This window comes from Halichoerus grypus, chromosome 9 (assembly GCF_964656455.1).
Source record: "Halichoerus grypus chromosome 9, mHalGry1.hap1.1, whole genome shotgun sequence".
Lineage (NCBI taxonomy): Eukaryota > Metazoa > Chordata > Mammalia > Carnivora > Phocidae > Halichoerus > Halichoerus grypus.
The window spans coordinates 50,802,130-50,822,516 of record NC_135720.1 but is presented as its reverse complement, the minus strand read 5'-3'; the positions used below and the strand labels follow the sequence as shown (position 1 = coordinate 50,822,516).

Here is a 20,387-nt window from a genome sequence, read left to right as displayed (position 1 = left end):
AAGGGAAGAAAGTGATGCTGTCAGTCTTCTGATTTCCTTGGGTGAACTGGAGATGCGTGAAATTCTGCCTTAGTTTCCAGGACAGCCTGGAGAAGGAAGCATGGAGATCACAGGGCCACAGTCTAACCTCGATACAACCCATTCCCTTGACAACCCAGAGATCTCTTAGGAAGGTTAATATGTAGTAGTAGGATCTGAAGGCTGGATTCAGAAATTGGGGCACTGCCATGGTTCAAGAACCAGGTGGACAAAGTGGTGGCATGGCCTTACATTTCTGTGCTTCCTTGTGAGAGTACACTGTCTGGTCAGCATAGCTTGTGTATATGCCTAGGACTTTGGGTCAACAGCCTAGGATGGAGAGCAGGGAGACCAGATAATAAATTGTGTCTGTATCTGCCGCAACTGTGTGCCTTGAAAGAATTTCAGTCCACAGCCAAGAAAACCCTGAAAGGAGGAAAAGCAGGGGTTTTGTTATGTTATGGTTGTAGCAGTGGTCAACGCCTTAGAGCTGAGATTATTCTGAGAGGTTGGTTAACAAATGTGACTCAACTGAATAAAAAAACAAGGAATGCTGTGTCCATTTAGTTCATTATTTAACAAGTATTCTTGAAGGTTTCCTTTGTGCCAAGGTGGTCATAGAAACAATTCATGCCTTCACAGAGCTAACAGTCTAATGGTGAAGTAATGCAGAGGTACCAAAACAAGCTCAGCGGTGCCATGAGAGCTTATAACGGGAGAGAAGTTTCCCCTGAGGAGGTGATGAGTCTGTGCAGACTGAAGGAAGAGGCGTTAACTAGGCCAGGAAGAGAGAGAATAGTATTGAATTCCGAAGAGCAGGTTCCAAGGCCCTGGGTCAGGAGGGGATATGGTGTGTTTGAGGAAGGAAAGGCCATATGGTAGGGGTCCTGCCGATGAGGGCCAGAGAGATGATGGGCGTACTGTTGTGGGATGAGGCTGAAGAGATAGCTATGGCCAGACCATGCAGAGCCTTGTAGGGCGTGTCAGTGAGTCCGGTCTTTATCCTGAGAGTATAATGGGAAACCATTGAAGGTTTCGCATGACTGAGAGGATTGTGATCAGATTTTTATTTTAAAAAGACTATCCTGACCTCAACAAAGAGAACATATGGATTGGCAGAAGGTTAAAGAGTGCTGGAAGACTACATAGAAGGCTATGCCAATTGTCCAAGGAAGGGGTGACCCTGGCTTAAACCAGGATGGTGTGGTAGAGCTGGAGAGAAGCGTGTGGAGGCCGGAGACTCGGTGATGGGCTGGCTGTGAGCTGAAGGAGAGGGAGAGAGGTCAGGCTTGACTCTTAGGTTTCTGGTTACTCGGGTGGCTGGATGGTGATGCCATTCACCAAAATGGAACACTGACTTTTCTCCATGTTTTACAGAGTCCTTATACTGCCGTTAAAAGCTATGGCTAAATGGAGATTCAGTCTATGATGTTTGAAATAATTCTGCATTAAATACACAGATTCAAAACATAATATCCGATACATGTGATTGTGAAGTGTTCTTGCCCAGGTTTCTCAAATGTACATTTATTTTTTAATCTTTAAAGGCTAGTCGGTGGACTTCAAAATTGTACTTGTTCATCATTCCATTGCCATAAAAATCCTGGTAATAACTGGATGTTAACTAGAAAATAGTTTAGAGATTAAGCTGCCGTTTTGTGGAATAGAAAAACAGTTTTTTTTGTTGTTTTTGTCATTATTTATTTTATTCATAGGACAAAAGAAGATGTTTACTCAGTTCAGTCGGGATAGTATTAGTTTGTGATTAGAGTCAAAGAATGCATTTGTATGTGGAATGATACTGAAGGATCCTCACTCTTTATTCTGCCTCCATATGAAGTCACTAAAGTGGAATACTTTCCTTGATTTCTTTTCTCTCTTACCATGTGTTGTGAACCATCCCTTTCCCCCCCTTCCTTGGTTGTGGAAGTTTGAGGCGCTGCTTGACATTTCCCAGCAATCCATGCACCTTCGGTGCTGTTACTGGGGAATCAATAGGAAGTCAGCCTGGAGTCAAGCATAACTGTATTTGGAGGTTTTTAGTCTGAGGGCCATGGATGGTCATTGAGGCAGTCTCTGAACCCTTGGGATGACAGACAAAACCACTTGTACAAGTGATGTTTTCATTTGGTTGTAACAGGGGTCTGTGACCCTAAGGAGGCTGGCTAAACAACTCACTGATGCTAATCCGTGATGGTCAGACGGTGCACAGAGCAGATTCTTTACACAGAGATGACCGAAGGTTGATTAGATAACCTGTTCTCCCCATCTCATGAAATGTCAGATTTGATCAAAGAATTTCAAAAAGCTTTTGTTTCCCTAGTTGATTTAAAGTGCTTTTGAGAAAAATTCCAGAGATATAATTTAATTTTCTCAGATGTAAAAAGCTAACTACATGTTTGTCCTAAACTGATTTAACACCGTTCTTAATCAACTCTTTTCTAATTCCTCCATTTGATTTACTCAGCTGTGCAAAATAGTTACCCTTTTTGTTTCCACAGAGGTTATCTAATTAAATTCATGACAACTGATAACTAATCCCCATGATTGAAAGCAGCAGAGACCCATTTTGATGCCAGCAACATGCCTCACACCATGTCAGTGTTACTACCTTGTTTCTAAGTAAGGTCCTGAACAGGATAACAATAAAAAAATAGTTCCCACGTGCCAGATGCTCTGATAAGAGAGTATCATGTTTTATCTCTTTTAAACCTCACAGTATTGCTGAAAGGAAAATACTATTGTATCCATGTATTGTATTGTACCCATTTTATAGATGAAGAAATAGAGGCCTAGGAAAGTTGAGAACCTTGTCCAAGACTATGTGGCCAGCAGGTAACAGAGCCAGCATTCCAGCCCCAGAGCTCTGGAATGCGAGGCATGTCCTATGTAAGGGGGTACAACAGGCGGGGAGGCAGAAGGTAAGATTTGGTCCCATGAACTCCTCTTAACCTCATTCAACCACAGTGTAAAAGGGCGGAAAAGGGCCTGCCTTGGCTACCTCACAGGGTGTTTTATGAGAGTTAAATTTGAAAACATGTAGGCTGGGATGCCTGGGTGGCTCAGTCGGTTAAGCGGCTGCCTTCGGCTCGGGTCATGATCCCAGGGTCCTGGGATCGAGTCCCACATCGGGCTCCCTGCTCGGCGGGGAGCCTGCTTCTCCCTCTGCCTGCCGCTCTCCCTGCTTGTGCTCTCTCTCTGACAAATAAATAAATAAAATCTTTAAAAAAACAAAAACACATGTAGGTTGCAAAAGCACTCTCAGCCAATTGAGGGATTATCCATCCAGACCCAGTTGATTTCTGTGTGGTCCTTGCCTGGCTGGAATTGGGGATTTCTTTCTTCTGGTACTTGGGGAGTTCTCTGCCAGAGTGGGATGTGGAGTGTGTAGACCAGGCCCAGGAGGGTGAACTGGGCTTCTTAGGGCTGCAGGAAGTTATTAAAAAGAAATCCCATCTCCTTGAATTTTTGAAGCTAATTATCTGTTGATTTTAATTCAATGAAGTGTTTATTTCTTTGCATTTATATTATTTTTATTTTAGGCTTTATTTCGGTATATTTAAGACTTAGGCTTCTTGTCTTAGCTGAAAAGTAAAAATGTTAAAAGTCTGTTCCTCTGATTTAAGGTAATTAGAACCCTGAAAATGTTTAATTTTTGATAAAGGAACGAGAGAAAAGAAAACATGAGAGAATTCTGAGTGAAGAGCTTGTGGCCGCTGTGACGTACCTCAACCAGTTTTTGCCTCCTGAACACACGATTATTTACATCCCTTGGGATATGGCCAAGTACACCAAAAGGTGACTAAATATTCATATGTTTGGTTCTGGTATTTTCCTTTCCTTGTGATATAAAATTGCAGGAAGCTGATCTCTATGGTAAAGTAACTGTGGGCGCCTGGGTGACTCAGTTGGTTAAGCGTCTGCCTTCGGCTCAGGTCATGATGCTGGGGTCCTGGGATCGAGCCCCGCATCGGGCTCCCTGCTCAGCGGGGAACCTGCTTCTGCCTCTCCCTCTGCCTCTCCCTCCTGCTTGTACTCTTTCGCTCGCTTGCTCGCTTGCTCTCTCAAATAAATAAATAAAATCTTAAAAAAAAATAAAGTAAATGGTATCTTTTAATTTCCTTCATGAACCTGCTGAGGGGCCTTTTTGCTACTGATGTATAATTTGAGTGCTTAAATTAATTGACCAGGCTCTTTTTTTTTTTTTTTTTTGCCCATGACTTATACCATTTGCACATTCTCTTTGAAGTAGCTAGTCATTTCAGGACATCCCTGCTCCACGACTTTCCCTCACAGGCATTGGCTTCACTTTTCCATGTTTCATCCTGTCCCTCTGTTTAATCACTTTCTCAGACACCACTTTCAGATGATCTCGCTTGTGGATGAACCTGCAGTAACTCCTGAGTGTTCATAGTAAATCCAAACTCCTCAGTGTAGTGTTAAAGTCCCACCGCCTGGTTGGTTCCAGAATATAACTTTTTCTTTATTCTGGGGCCATTCTGTTCCTGAAAAATGAAACTGCATGCTCAGCCCCCCAGCATGGCAGCCAGGGTCCCATACCTGAGCCTTTGTTCCTGTTGTTCGACCCCCACCTCCCTGGGGTGCTTTCCCACCCCTCCTTTACGTGCCAAGATCTGACTCAAAACGTCTCATCCAAGGGACCTTCTTTCATTAACTTTGCATTCTCCTTTTACTCATTTCCTAGGCGTCATATTCACACAAGGTTTATTTTGAGGTCTCGTTAATTTTTTTTAATGTTATTGTATTGTTTTGTACTTTAACTCATTGTACTTTTCTCTGAATCATTTTGTGTAGTTAGATACCCATGCACACACTCACACACACATATGCACACATTTTCCTAGAGTCTAAGCCTGATTACAGGGGGGCACCATTTATATTTATTCTCCAGGGTTTTCTTCCCCCGCTCCCCACACTGTGCATCACGCTCTCCTCACAGTCATCTTGTGAATGCATATTGACTTGATTGATGTGACTCTTAAGTAGTGAAAGGCTTTGGGAAAAGCTCTCCAGGGGATGTAATGTGCCAAGATTAAGGCTTGCCAAGAGTTGATACAGGCCCTTTATGTCTCTTTGCACCAAATCTTGTTAGTTATTGAGTACACATTATACTATAGAAACTAATTATTACAATGTTCCTGTTGGATACAAACCAGAGATTTTAAAAATTAAATCCCTGAATATCATTACTATGAACTTCTATTTGCTTCAGATGTAAAGGTAAAAATATATTAAATGGGCTCTTCTCACTTTTCTCATTCTTCCTCCTCTCATCAGCAAGCTGTGTAATGTTCTTGATCGACTGAACGTGATTGCAGAAAGTGTGGTGAAGAAAACAGGTTTCTTTGTAAACCGCCCTGATTCTTACTGTAGCATTTTGCGGCCAGATGAAAAGTACGTATGGTGTTTAAAAACTGAAATCAAGCATTTTGCTCTTATGGATAAAAATATTCTAAATATGAGCAGTTTGTACTTCTTGAAAGACAGATGAATTTATTGGGGCAGACAAGATATTCAGGTGATTGTGGAATGAACATTCACTATGGGCACAGGATTTCCTCTGGTTATATATCTTGAGATGGAAGCCACAGAATCTTTATCTCTTACTTCATGGAATAAACATTACATAAAATATTTCTGTAAAGTAAAATTTTCTGCAGTGAATTCTGTTTTTCAGCATTAAATAGGAGCAGGAATTCTTTTCTATTGACTAAATACTAACATTTTTATGAAAATAATGTTTATCATTGTATTATAATTATTTGCTCACAAATCTTTCTTCTACTTTGTGAGCTTCTTCAGATCAAGGATCAGGTTTTATTTATCTTTTAAGGAACTAATATTGTATATGCCCAGCATTTTATTTTCAGCTAACGAAGTTAACTATAATGGTTAAAAAAAAAACGAAGAGCAAAAAAACAACCAACTATAGTGTGTATGTCTTCAGAAGTCATCCTTTTGTTAAAGTTTGAATTTTAGGGTACCTGTGACAGTGGTCCGGAAGACCATTCCTAGGCTCAGTGATGCACTAGGAAAACTCAAAGCACTCAGCATGTTGTTCTCATGGCTGTGATTTATTAAGGTTAAAGGATACAAAGCAAAATTAGCACAGGGAAAAGGCACAAGTGGCAAAGTCCAGAGGAAATAGGTAAAGCTTTCGGAGAGTCCTCTCCTAATGGAGTCACACAGAACATGCTTAATTCCCCAGCAACTTGTTGTCACAGCATGTATGAAATGTTGCCAACCAGAGGAGATGATTAGATAATCAGTGCCAGGGTTTTTTATTGGAGGCTGGTCCCCTAGGCAGCTTCTGCTTGGCACATACCAAAATTCCTGACTCCCATAAGGAAAGAGGATGTTCAGCAAAACCATATTGTTTCAACAGACAGTTTAGGCACAGTGAGCCGCTCTTGTCCTTCTGAGAATGGTGGGAACACAAGTTCCCAGATGCCAGCCAAGGGCCAACCGTATAAGCAGGCCTTTCTGAGGATAGCAGTCAGGCCTATTGTGTTAACCGTTCTCTGTACTGCACCTTCTTTGAAATAATGAAGATATTTTAAGAAATTAAAAGGTTTTAAATCATTAAAATGCTTTAAGTCATTAAAATAAAATATCAATATCATTATATAGTACTTAGAACATATTCCCAGGCATTCATTAGCACATGGAGAAAATAAGTAGGAAGGAAAATAATGAGATCTGCAAAAACAACCAAAGGAATGCAACAAAGCTCCACGAAGAAATGCTGGAGGAGGTGGAGGATCTTAATGTTGAGGGGAGAAGGATAAGGCTTAATGCCCTGCAGTTACTGTTCATGTCTGTAGAAACCAAACAGGAAATGGGCTTAAATTAAAGCAAGAGAGATTTTGGTTGAATGTGGGTGACAAATGCCTGAGTGTGGGACACTGGGGCGAGATAAGATGCTTCTTTCCTGGGTTCCCTGTGAGGAAAGAGAGCATGGATAGCATTCCATCTCAGTTATTTGCATATTCACTTACCAGAAAGAATGAAAGTAAGCAGAATCAGTTGATTATTCTGGCGCATTCGGCCCTATTACTTTGATTCTTTATAAAGAGCTGGAACCAAAAATGAATATAGATTATGCTATTAACTTTTTTCTTAAACATCTATTTTTAAACACAGGTGGAATGAACTAGGAGGATGTGTAATTGCCACTGGTCGCCTGCAGGTATATAGATGATACTATGTTAATAATAAAAAGCATCTGTATTCCTGGTGTATGAGGTTTTCTGAAAGCAGCCGGGAGAGAGAGAGACTTCTCACTTAATGCAAAATTATTAACTGTTTGGGATGGTGTTGAAAAGCCTAACTGCTAGTGTTTAACTCTTAACAAATGATGTACAGCTAAAATAATGCCTGTGGAGTTTTTCTATACATGATAAATTTTATTATTGGAAATCAAAACAAACAGAAATGGGAAAAGAATAAATTAGAATCACTTTGGAAAATGAGCCAGAAACAATCACTATATATATATATTAATTATGCTTTTAAGAAAGATACGGCCTCAACCACTGAATATTTGGTTTGTACAATAAAGGAGGTATATCAGGGAAAAAAGCATATAGTTTACCTATTGGTACATGAAGAAGATGTTCGCTCTCTGTTTTATTTTAAGCTCAGGAAGAAAATCCAAATACAGACTAGAAGGTGTAAGGATGCCATTGCAGCAATATTAAGTGGGCAGCAAATAGAACCTTTTTATAACGTTCTTCATTGTTTGTTCAGGAGTAATACCCTGCCTACAGTTTTTCTTCTATATTTTAAGAAAAGAAATCTAAAGTGGGGTAGAAGCAGGTTTGGCCACTGAATAATGGTTGAAAGGCTTACGGTATTTCTCTTTAGACGGGTGTTCTTCGAACCAACTGTGTGGACTGTTTAGATCGCACCAACACAGCACAGTTTATGGTGGGAAAATGCGCTCTGGCCTACCAGCTGTACTCCTTGGGACTGATCGACAAGCCTAATCTGCAGTTCGATACAGACGCAGTTAGGTAAGTCTTACTTTCTACCTTTTGAATGCTGGTAATGACAGAAAGCAAAACTGGTTAATAATAAGGACTTCTATGAACTTACTTCTTTTAACTTCTCACAAATTATGTTGCCGAAAGACGTTTTTCAAATTAATTCTGTAATAAATATTTCCATTAAAGACCTGTGTGTTGTTGCCATGGTTTTTATTTTTTTGTGTTGATTATGAATAAATGCTGTGCTCTTTATATAAATCCAAAGTGCTTTAGATATGAAAAACTAGTGGGTTTTTACAAAAACAAATCCAGGGGCACCTGGGTGGCTCTGTTGGTTAAGCATTGACTCTTGGTTTTGGCTCAGGTCATGATCTCAGGGTCATGAGATCAAGCCGCGTGTTGGGCTCCATGCTCAGCATGGAGTTGGCTTGAGATTCTTTTCCCCTCCTTTTCCTTCCCCCTTGTATTCCTTCCCCCCACCACTGGCCCTGCTCATGCGTGCTCTCTCAAATAAATAAATAAATAAACTCTTAAAAAAAAAAACAACCAAATCCAGACTGCATTAGAAAGAAAAAGTCATGTGCCTTCATACATTTTGAATTAAAAATATAAGATATATGAAAGATTGATTCTTCATTAAGGATTACTGTTTCTTCACTGTCCATTGGATCTATGGCATTATGTGAAGTGCTATTTCTTGAAAATACAATAACGGTTATTATTGGTCATCTGAGGTAGTCATAAAGGCTCTGTTGAGGAAGATGAACAACTTCCAAATGGCCAGATCCACAGATGTGGATCTGAAAATCTTAACAGGCACTTGAAGAAATACAAGTTTCAAACATGTGTTTTTAGGAAAGAATATGGTTTATCTGTCAGTGACAGGAGCATGTCCTTTTTCCAGAAAGGTAGAAAATTCTGTTGTGGGAGGTAAATTGATCTGGCAGCCTGAAGAAAGTTAGGAGTCTTTCGGTAAGGTTAGAACCACCTTGGTCTGGCTTTGGTGGTGGTGGTTTTTGGTGCTCCTACTTCCATTTTAGTGTTTTCTATGACTTTTTTTACTTATTAGACTATTACTGTACATATATTTTGCATGTGGATTTATCATCAAGAGTCTGCTTGAAAGGCTCATAGGAATTCATATGTGGCTAACTGAATAACGTGTGTAATACTTCTGGTAAAATTTTGTAATGTTTGTTTTTCTTTGGTTTAGGTTATTTGAGGAACTCTATGAAGATCATGGGGATACCCTGTCCCTTCAGTATGGTGGTTCTCAACTTGTTCATCGTGTAAAAACCTACAGAAAGATAGCACCATGGACCCAGCACTCAAAAGACATCATGCAGACTCTGTCTAGATATTACAGCAATGCTTTTTCAGGTAATTTTGGAATAATAAGCATCTCTAAAATTTTACCTGATATGCATTTTTCTTCTTAATACATCTACCTTTTTTAAGCAATCTGGCTAAGTGAGATCAAAATTAAATATTTTAAAAGTTTAAAATAGAATCTCACTTAGAAGGTGCTCAATAAACACTTGTTCAATAAATGAATGAATAAATTTTGTATTTTCAGTAGTTTAGTTTTGCATTTTGCCACCCATAAGAGGAGCTTTTAAATAATGCAGAAGACTTTTAAAAAAATTTTTTTAACTATTTATTTATTTGAGAGAGAGGGAGCAAGAGAGAGCACGAGTGGGGGTGGGGGAGGGGCAGAGGGAGAGGGAGAAGCAGGCTTCCTGCCGACTGGGGAGCCCGATGCAGGACTCCATCCCAGGACCCTGAGATCATGACCTGAGCTGAAGGCAGACGCTCAACTGACTGAGCCACCCGGACACCCAGTAATGCAAAATACTTTGATTCCTTGGCTTCTGTCACCTTGCAATACATAAATTTGTTTGAGGGCATTTAATCATTATTTTTAAAATAGGGTTCATAGTCTTGACAAGCTAATGTTTAAAATGTCAGCTAGAAATTAATAGTAGCATTAGCACTAAATTATATCTTTTGTTTTATGACTTGTGAATACTCTAACAAGTTGCTAAAATGGTACTTCTGCTGCCTCCATTCTGATGGAATTTCCAACACAATAGATATCACAGATCAAATCCTCATATTCTGCTATTGGAGGGACCCCATAGAGCTGTTAACTTTGGATTGCTGTATAGCAAAGCTGAAGTAGAGGGATGGGCTGAGGAGAGGGCTGCTGTGTTGGGAAGGGCCTGCCCTGCTAGATATGGTTGGGCCAAAAAATCCTTTTTTTTTTTTAAGATTTTATTTATTTATTTGACACAAAAGAGAGAGAGAGAGAGATCACAAGGTCGGGGGCAGAGGGAGAGGGAGAAGCAGGCTCCCGGCCGAGCGGAAAGCCCGATGTGGGGCTGGATCCCAGGACCCTGGGATCATGACCTGAGCCGAAGGCAGACACTTAACCGACTGAGCCACCCAGGCGCCCCAGGCCAAAGGATCTTTGAGTGTTTACTGGTGTCCAGATGTAGGCTTCGTGAGGGAGGGTAGTAACATGGGATTGGCTTCAGTCCTGGCCAGAGGGACCCTAGCGGCAAGAACCAGGAGGTGATCACTGGATTCCTAAGGAAGGAGTTGCAAGAAACTGATAGGAAAAGATGCTTGGCCCACACCAAGGGAACTGCGAGAGAGTCCCCAGTGACGGGAACTTCCGAGGCATGCATGAAAGCACCCATAGAGTCAGCTTTCAGCATGTTCCATTCCCAGAGAGAACGCCAAGTCAGTTTGCTGTGCTGCAGTATAAGTGGATCAGTTTTTCATACTGTGTAACAGATTATTAGGCCTAAGACAGCCATGTGTTTATTATCCCACGATGTCTGTGTGTCTGTGGGTTGGAAGTCCAGGCACAGCTCGGCTGGATTTTCTGCACAGAGTCTTACAGAGCTGCAAGATATCAGTCAGGCTGCGGTCTCATCCGAGGTCTGGCTAGGGAAGGATTTGCTCCCTACTTGCGTGTTTGTTGGTGGAATTCAGTTCTTTGTAGTTTTTTGTGACTTTGGGACTCTTAGTAACTTGCTTCTTTACAGCCAGCAAGGGAAAGTGAGTCTCTAGAATGAGTCTGCTAGCAAGAGAGTCTCGTAATTGTGGGAGTGATGGCCCATCCCTTTGCCGTATCCCATTGTTCAGAAGCAAATCATAGATCCCAGCCCGACACAAGGGAAATCGGTATCAGTTTGCTAGGGCTCCTGTAACAAAATAGCACAAACTGGGTGACTTAAAGCGGCAGAAATTTATTATCTCACTGTTGTGGAGACTGAAAGTCCAAAATGAAGTTGTTGGTAGGGCCAGGCACCTTCTGAAACCGATAGGTGAGAATCCTGACTTGCTTTTTTCTAGCTTTTGATAGTTTGCCAGCAAACGTTGCTGTTCTTTGGCTTGGAGCAGTAGCACCTCGGTCTCTGCCTGTGGGGTGACATGGCCTCTTCCTTCCTGTGTCTGTGTCAGCGGCAGATTTCCCTCGTCTCACAAGGACACCAGTCATTGCATTAAGGCCCATCCTAATTTAGTGTGAATTTTTAACTTGATTACATCAGCAAAGACCCTATTTTCAAATAAGATTATACATTCACAGGTATTGCGATTAGGACTGCAATGTATCTTTTGGGGAAGAAAGTTCACCCCATAGCAGAGAGTATCACATCATGGTGTGAACACCAGGAGGGGAGGGTGGGGATCATAGGGTCCACTCTGGAGCTCACCACATCAAGTAAGACCTTCCCTATTCACCCACTTTGGAGCAGCCAGAAGCTGGTTGGTAGCCTGGTGAGTGTGGGAGGGAAGTACAAGGCAATCTGAGGTCTTATGTGGTCTCCCCTGCCTACCTCAATGTGCTGTCATTTACTCCATTCCTGTCCTCCATTGCTACTCTCCAGACACACTGACCCTCTCACAGTTCCCTGAATAAATTAGGCTGCTTCTGCCACAGGCTTAATCGTATGTTGTTCCACCCATCGAAACACATGACTGCAATCTTCTCCTAATTCCTAGCCAGCCTTTAGAGCTCACTCTACTTTCACTTGCTCAAAGAAGGTCCTCCAGTGTTTGTTTTCATGGCATTCTGTGCGTTTCCTTTGTAGCACTTAGCACAATTGCAGTGAAATCATTCATGATGCAATTAGTTCCTGCCATGAGACCTGAGAGCCCCATGTGCAGCTTGTTCACCACAGTGTCCCCAGTGCTTTGCTCATGGCACACTAAATATTTGTGGGATGAATTAATAAACGCATGAGTTAATTTATTACCCATGTTCTACCCAATTTCCCCTTTTCCTGAATTACAAAATTGATAGGACCAAGTATGCCAGCCTAGTAGCATGTAGCTTATTAGCGATGCTCTTAGGCAGCTCAGATCATTTCTTTTGAATTCGCTGAGCCCATTGTAGTATTCTGGGTAAGCTCAATGTATAACATAAACCACAGTGTCCACTGTGGACCTTATGAGTATTTAGATATTCCTCTTTATGCCTGCTCCTTAAACTGGGTTTAATACTTAGAAATCAAAGTAGAGTAATCCAAGCAAAAATTGAGAGTCAGGGAAATAGAATTTAGAGATTCTGGCCAGTGGCATAAGTTTCAATTTTAGATTTCTAAAGTAAAAACATTAAAGCATTTCCATCATCCTTTGTTATACCTAATGCTCTGGTTACCAGTGAAGACATTAATATGTATTGATGTATTCAAATTGGCTACAATGTGAGTTAGAAGTAATTGGTTATTATCAATCACTAAAACACAAAGTTGCAATTGGTTTCACTTGTTTTTACCAATTAGAACCTTGATTAAATTCCGGTTATCTCTCTGAAGGCATTCTCACTGGCTCTGCTTTGTTGCACTAGCTTCCTAGGGCTTCTGTGACAAAATACCGCAAGCTAAGTGGCTCAAAGCAGCAGCGGTTTATTGTCTCCCAGTTCTGGAGGCTACAAGTCCAAAATCAGGGTACGAGCAGGGCCATGCTCCCTCTGAAAGCTCCAGGGGAGGACCCTTACTTGCTGCGTAGCTTCTGAAGATTTCTGGTGATTCATGGCTTGCAACTGCAGCACTTCAATTTCTACCTCTGACATTGCCTGACATTTTCCCCTTGTGTCTGTGTCTACATGACATTTTCCCTTCGACTCTCTCTCTCTTCTTGTAAGGACACAAGTCATATTGGGTTATGGGCTGCCCTACTCTAGTGGGACTACCTCTTAACTGGATTATGTCTGCAAAGACTCAACTTCCAAATAAGGTCATATTCACAGGTCCCAGGGCTTAAGGCTTCAACGTATCTTTTGGGGGAGGGGGGACACAACTCAACCTGTAACACTTGTGTAAGTTGTGTGCCAACAGCACATATCTCTCTGGGGGTGGGTTACCCTGGGAAAGGTGGAAAACTGCCCCGATGGAAAGGAAACATCCACTCTTCTGCCCTCTATCATCATTGTCCCTGTAATGGGAATCATTATTGACAGATGAGGACCAAGTGAAGTGATTTTTTAATAATACTAGGGGATAGAGAGAATGAATGTGGAGCTGTATGTGATTTAAAAAGCAAGAAGGACTATTAAAAGATAGAAGATGGTCATGAATAAGTGTAACGTGCACATAATGGAAAGGTAAAGCAAAACTGTGTACAACTGAAAGAGGAGCTACTTTGAAAGCAATTATTTTATGAATAATGTGGCTAAAACAGACTTTATGTTGAGAAGCATGGTGTTGTCCTTGGAGTGTACAACTTACTTTAAAATTACAATGGATATCATATAATGTTAATATTATTTCTAGAACCATTTTCTTTAAAGCACTCAAGATAACTTTAGAGAATTTAATCTCCTCATGTTACTCCTCTGGGGTGGGCAGGAAGACACTTGACATTAGGTTGTTAAGAATTTTTTTCCTCCCATTACCAAAAAAATGTAATATAGACAGACAAAGAGCAAATTAAGTCAAAAGATAAGCTAAGGAGAAATTTGAAACCTACCAAAAAATGCTAATTTCCTTTAGATGTAAAGAGCCAGTATTTCCTTTAGATGGACTAAGCCAATATAAAGAGACCAATAGTTCAAGAGAAAAAATGGGCAAATGACATGTACAGTTCATTGGGAAAGCAATGCAATTGGATTCTAAACATATGAAAGAGCTCAACTTCACTCATAACAAGAAAAATAAAATTATAGTAGGGTACTACCACTTCATGCATCAGCAAAGATCAAAAAGGTTGGTGCTACTTTTTTGGCCTAGGGGGAAGCAGGACCACTCATAGAGCGTTTTTGTCATTGAAGTGTAGTTGATGTACAATATTATATTAGTTTCAGGTATATAACATAGTGATTCAGCATTCATATATATTACTAAGTAATCATCATGGTAAATCTAGCTACTATCTGTCACCCATACAAAGTTGTTACAATATCAACTATATTTTCTATGCTATACATTGCAACATCCATGTCTTACTTATATTATAATTGGAAGTTTGTACCTTTTAATCCCCTTCCCCTAATTTGCCCAGTTCCCTCTCTCCTCTGGCAACTACCAGATTGTCCTCTGTATCTATGAGTCTGTTTCTGTTTTTTTTGTTGTTGTTGTTAATTTGTATTGTTTTTTAGATTTTACATGTAAGTGAAATTATACAATATTTGTCTTTCTCTGACTTATTTTACTTAGCATAATGCTCTCTAGGTCTATCCAGATGTCATTCTTTTTTATAGCTGAGTAATATTCCATTGCATGTGTGTGTGTGTGTGTGTGTGTGTGTGAGAGAGAGAGAGAGAGAGAGAGAGACATCTTTTTTATCCATTCATCTATCGATGGACACTTAGGCTGTGTCCATATCTTGGTTATTGTAAATAATGCTACAATGAACATAGGGGTACATCTTCTTGAATTGGTGTTTTTGGGTTTTTTTGGACAAATACCTAAAAGTGGAATTGTCAGATCATATGGTAGTTCTAGTTTTACTTTTTTGAGGAACATTCATACCTGTTTTCCGTAGTGGCTGCACCATTTTGCATTCCCACCAACAGTGCACAAGGGTTCCCTTTTCTCTGATTCCTCGCCAGCACTTGTTATTTCTTGTCTTATGATACTAGCCATTCTGACAGATGTGAGGTGATATCTCATTGTGGTTTTGATTTGCATTTCCCTGATGATTAGTGATGTTGATTGAGTATCTTTTCATATGTCTGTTGGCCATCCGGATGCCTTCCTTGGAGAAGTGTCTCTTCAGGTCCTCTGCCCACTTTTCAATCAGTTGTTTGTTTTTTTGGTATTGAGTTGCGTGAGTTCTTAATATATTGTTGGTATTACCCCCTTATTGGGTATATCATTTGCAGATATCTTCTCCCATTCAGTAGATTGTCTTTCATTTGTTGAGGGTCTTCTTCCCTGTGCAAAAGCTTTTTAGTTTGATGTAGTCCCATTTGTTTCTTTTTCCTTTTGTTGCCCTAGGTTGTTAGGAATTTTATCATCAGTTTGTATAGACAGATTGATGCTTTATAGGCAACCCGCCTGACTCTCTTTCAGGCTCATTTAAAAAACTGTTCTTGAGGCTTCACATATTAGCATGCTTTGAGGTTTGTCTTTAAGAAGTACCTTTGGTTTCTAACATAGCTGGTTACATCGGCAGTTGGAGGATGCCAACAAGAGATACCTAGGTACTCCCTTCAGATGTTAGGAAGAGTTTTCTAATTATAAATGTCTGAAAGACCTTGTTAAGCTCCTTCTAACCTTTTTTTTTACATTTACGTTTTGATAAGCTGAATTTTCTTGCTGAAGCTTGTTGAATTTAAATCCTGTTACAAGAAAGAAAAAAAGATACAGGATATCTTCAACAGTTAATAATAGATCTGTGTACATGCATACATGCACACATACATACACACACGTGCAATTTAAAATTGTGGTGAGTGTGTGTGTGTGTGTACGCATGGAGGGGAATCATATCCTTCTCAGATATTTTAAAAAAGAGAAGTTCACAAAGTAAAGACTGTAAAGCTCACCACACATGGGAAACATGAAACACTCAGCTTAATGATCATGCTGTAAGGTAGTGGAACAGTTTTTCTCCCTTTCTGCTCACCACTGGAACAGGGGCGTGCAAGGGAGGAGAACATTTTAGTTTATCAAGACTAGTGAGACAGCCTTCTAAGGTCATCCTTCTAACAGCAGGTTTAGAGTGGACAAGCTGTGTTTGGCTCTAGCGGAAGAAGACACTTGGCAAAATGTTTTGTTTTAATAACATTTTAAATAACATTAATAACTATTCACCTGTGCTGCAACCAAGGCGGGTAAACATGCAAGAGAAAAAGTTGTAACTAATTACACTCCGTTTTAAACTGACTGCAGTTCTCCAAAGGACACTCAAAACAGTTCTACTACGTTTCTCTAGTATATTCATTTGAGAGGAATGACCATTTGGAAATGACCACTTTCCAAAAGGACCATTTCATACCATTTCATGTCTTCTCCTAAAATCTACAGCATCCCAATCTCAACCGGGGAGCTTGCTTATACTTCACTGAGAATGTGTCATTGAGGTGAGCTCCCTCTTCATCGTCCCTCTCAAAACAGAGCCTGTCCTATCTGCACCTAGTTTCTGTATTGTGTTACAGTGGTTGGAGTAGCCCCGTCCCATGTTAGGCCAAGCCCTCTGCCATGCTTTGAATCCCATCCCTTCATGCTTTCCTGTAAGTAGACTCTCATTGCTGTACATCATCAGTTTCCCTTTCTCTACTGCCTCATTTCCATTAGCATGAAAGCGTTCCTTAGTATTTTCCATCAGACCCTTCCTTAGTATTTTCCATCAGACCTTTCCCCAGTCCCACGTCCCCCTCCAGCTACAGTCCTTTTTCCTTACGTTCCTAAGCAAAACCTCTTGAGTGATCTGCGTGCCTGTTTCCTCTCCTATCCTGTTCTCTCCACCTGCTTCACCGGGCATCTCTCCACCACTGAACCTGTGCTTGTTAAAATCACCAGCCATCTCCATATTTAGCCAAATCCAGGGTCACTTCTCTGTCTTCATCCTGCTCAGCCTTTCAGCAGCTTTTATCACGGGTGACCACTCCCTGTTTCTTAAAACTTACCTCTGTGATCTCTCAGTCTCCCTAGTGACATCTCCTGCCCCATTTCTAAACCCTCTTCTCTTTTCTCTCTACACTTTTACCTTAGGGGCATCTCATCCAGCTTGTAGATACTGTGCATTTGACACTCACCTTTGTGTCTCTAACCTTGACTTCTCTACTGAACTCCAGACTCATTTTTTCCAAAAGCCCACCTAGCTAGCATCTCTTCCTGAATATTGTGTTAGTTTTCTATAGGTTTTATAATAAATTACCACAAAATTGGTGCCTTAAAATAGCACCCATTTATTATGTCACAGTTTCTGTGGGTTAGAAGTCTGGGCACAGCATTACTCAGCTGTGTTCTCTGCTTAGGGTCTCACAAGGCTGGTAAAAATGAAGGCAGTGAAGTCAAGTGAAGTCAAAAAGAAGCCAAAATTAAGTCTGTGTCAGACAACTGGGCTCTTACCTGGAGGCGTCCAGGCTCATTCAGGTCAAGGGCAGAATCCCATGCAGTTAAAGGACTGAAGTCCCTATGGCCTTGATGGCTGTTGCCTGGGGGTCATTCTCAGTTCCCAACGGCTGCTTGCCTTCCTTGCCTTCTGGCCCACTCCGGCTTCAGAGCCAGCAGTGGTACATTGAATCCTTCTTGTGCGGCTAATCTCTCTGCCTTCCTTTCTACTTTCCTCTTCTGCCTTTGCAGGATCCCTGTGATTACAGTGGGCCCACCCAGGTAACACAGGAGAAGTCAGTGATTAGTAACCTCACGTACATCTGCAAAGTCCCTTTTGCCATGTGATATAAACTATTTATGGGGATGACACTAGGGAGGAAAGGTCTTGGGGCCCAAATTTCTTTTCTTTTTTTTTAAACATTTTATTTCTTTATTTGTCAGAGAGAGAGAGAGAGAGCACAAACAGGGGAAGCAGCAGGCAGAGGAACAAGCAGACTCCTCGCTGAGCAGGGAGCCTAATGCGGAACTCGATCCCAGGACTCTGGGATCGTGACCTGAGCTAAAGGCAGACCTTAACCGACTGAGCCACCCAGGTGTCCCTTGGGGCCCAAATTTCTTACTACAGATATCTAACAAGAATCTCAAACCAATCAGTTCTGAGACAGAAACTCCTTACTCTGACTCAAACCTATTTCTCCACTTGCCTTTTCCACCTCAGCACCCGTTGCTCAGTTCAGAAACCTTGGAATCGTCCCTGATTCCTTTATTTTCCTTACTTATCCTCGCTGTCCCAGTCCCATCTCTCGGCAAATCTCATTGTCTCAGCCTCCAAAATATACCCTAAATGCTTCTGCTGTTTTTCATCTTGGCTGCTGCCGTGCTGGTACAAGAAACCGTCAGCTCTTATCTGAACAACCGTGGTCGCTCCTGCTTCAGCTCTCTGCCTCCACACGTGGGCTCCTGTTTTTCACAGCAGCCAGAGGGGTCTTTTTAAAACTGAAGTCAGATAGCATCACATGCCTCTTTAAAAGCCCTTCCAGGGCTTTCCATCACACTTAAAATACGGCTCTTTGTGGTGACCTACAAGGCCTTGTGTGGCCTGGCCCCATCTGTCTCTAATATGGCTGTCCCCTGCCCGCCAGCCTCCCTGGCCTTCCTTCTGCTCCTGGAGCTGCCCAGTCTGTTCCTCCTTCAGGCCTTTGTGTGTGTTTGTCCTTCTGCGTGGGTACAGCCCCCAGAGCTTTGTGTAACCACCTCTTTCTCATTTGTACACTTCAGATGTTACTTCCTCAGACCCTGCAGCCTCTACCCCTGCCCTGACTACCCAACTGAAGGGGCCCTGTCCTCTCCCTTCGCTCTCCTGTCACTCTGTGTCATTGTCTTCATAGAACTTACATCCCCTGAATGTACCTTGTCCATTATTCATTTGTATATATGTTTGTTTGCCGCCACCCAGAGCCAGAGTCAGTCTTGTCTATTACTGTGTCCCTAGTGCAGAACATAGTAGGTTCTTGGGTGAGTGAATGAAGGGTAGTTCTTCTTTTCAGTGATGAAAGTAATATGTGTTAATTATAGAAAGTACAGAATAACTCACAAGGAAGTCAGATAATCTTCACCTTCCAGAGACAGCCATTTGTTCATATTTAGAACATGAGCCTTCCCTACACATAATATTTATGTTCTGCTTTTGCCCTTTTAGATAACGTGAGTAATCTTTATGACCTTAAATATTCTTCTACAACATGATTTTTAGTAGCCTTATGGCAGTCTATCCTTTAGAAACATCGTAATTTAGTTATTTAGTTATTATTTTGCATTTAGGTTCCTTTTAAACATCTTTAAACATACTTTTTTTTTGCATATCTTTGATGTTATCTTATGGAAATTCCAGAAGCATATTTATTAGGTCAGATAGTATAGATATTTTCAGGGCTTTAAATATATATATAATAAAATATATATCTCAAACCAATATATATATAATAAAATATATATTTAAAGCCCTGAAAATATCTATATCTATCTATACATAAGTACATATGTATTTACACACACTCACATATATGTGCATGTGTGTGTATATACCCCACGAAAACTTTGGTAAGCTGAAATGGCATAAAGCGAGGAGTATCCCCCCACTTTCCAGAAGTTTGAGTTACACCACTTTGCTTTTAGGAAGGACCTGCATTAGTATAGTAACAGCTATTTTCATAAAAGTTAAAATCCTCTTCAGATTTCTTTCCATTAATGTGAGCAGGTACTAATGTAGGTCTTTCCCAAGCACAGTGGCATAATGCAGACTTTCAGAAAGCAGGGAACACCTGTGTTGCCAAATTGCCTTAGAGAAAGGATACTGTATAGCAGTTAATGTTGCCTCAGCAGAGTATGGAAGTGCCCATTTTGATAAGTATTTGCCAGCTTAAATAGGTAAAAAATGGTATTCTGTTTTAATTTGCATTTGTTTGATAACTAGTGAAGTTGAATTTTGGTAGGTTTGTTGTCTTTCTGACTTTCAAAAATTGCATGTTTCTCTTTTTCTATTAGAGTGTTGATCTTTGTCTTTCTCACATTTAATTGGTATTTATTTCATTATATAGTATGAAGTAGGGATCTAACTTTATTGTCCTCTCCCCTGCAGTAATTAAACAGTACTATTTATTGAATAGTGTTCTTTTCCATTATTGATTTCAGAGGCCACTTCATCACAAACTTAATTTAATATTAGAATAATAAATATTCTAGTTCTAAAATATTTTTTTGCTAATTAAAAATAATAAGAATTGTTATATTCAAACCTGATCTATTTAATACATACATAATAAAACTGGTTAGTGTTTAGCTATTT

General features: G+C 40.6%; 1 protein-coding gene across 3 annotated transcripts in view; it reads left to right on the top strand.

Moving 5' to 3' along the window:
• Positions 1 to 20,387, top strand: part of FIG4 (FIG4 phosphoinositide 5-phosphatase) — a 118,900-nt gene that overhangs the window by 40,105 nt on the left and 58,408 nt on the right. For all 3 annotated transcript variants that reach the window (XM_036075320.2, XM_036075327.2, XM_036075323.2), the window contains 5 exons: positions 3,683 to 3,816; positions 5,317 to 5,433; positions 7,183 to 7,228; positions 7,906 to 8,054; positions 9,241 to 9,407. In XM_036075320.2, the coding sequence (XP_035931213.1) occupies positions 3,683 to 3,816; positions 5,317 to 5,433; positions 7,183 to 7,228; positions 7,906 to 8,054; positions 9,241 to 9,407 (613 nt within the window). The remainder of the gene's footprint in view (positions 1 to 3,682; positions 3,817 to 5,316; positions 5,434 to 7,182; positions 7,229 to 7,905; positions 8,055 to 9,240; positions 9,408 to 20,387) is intronic.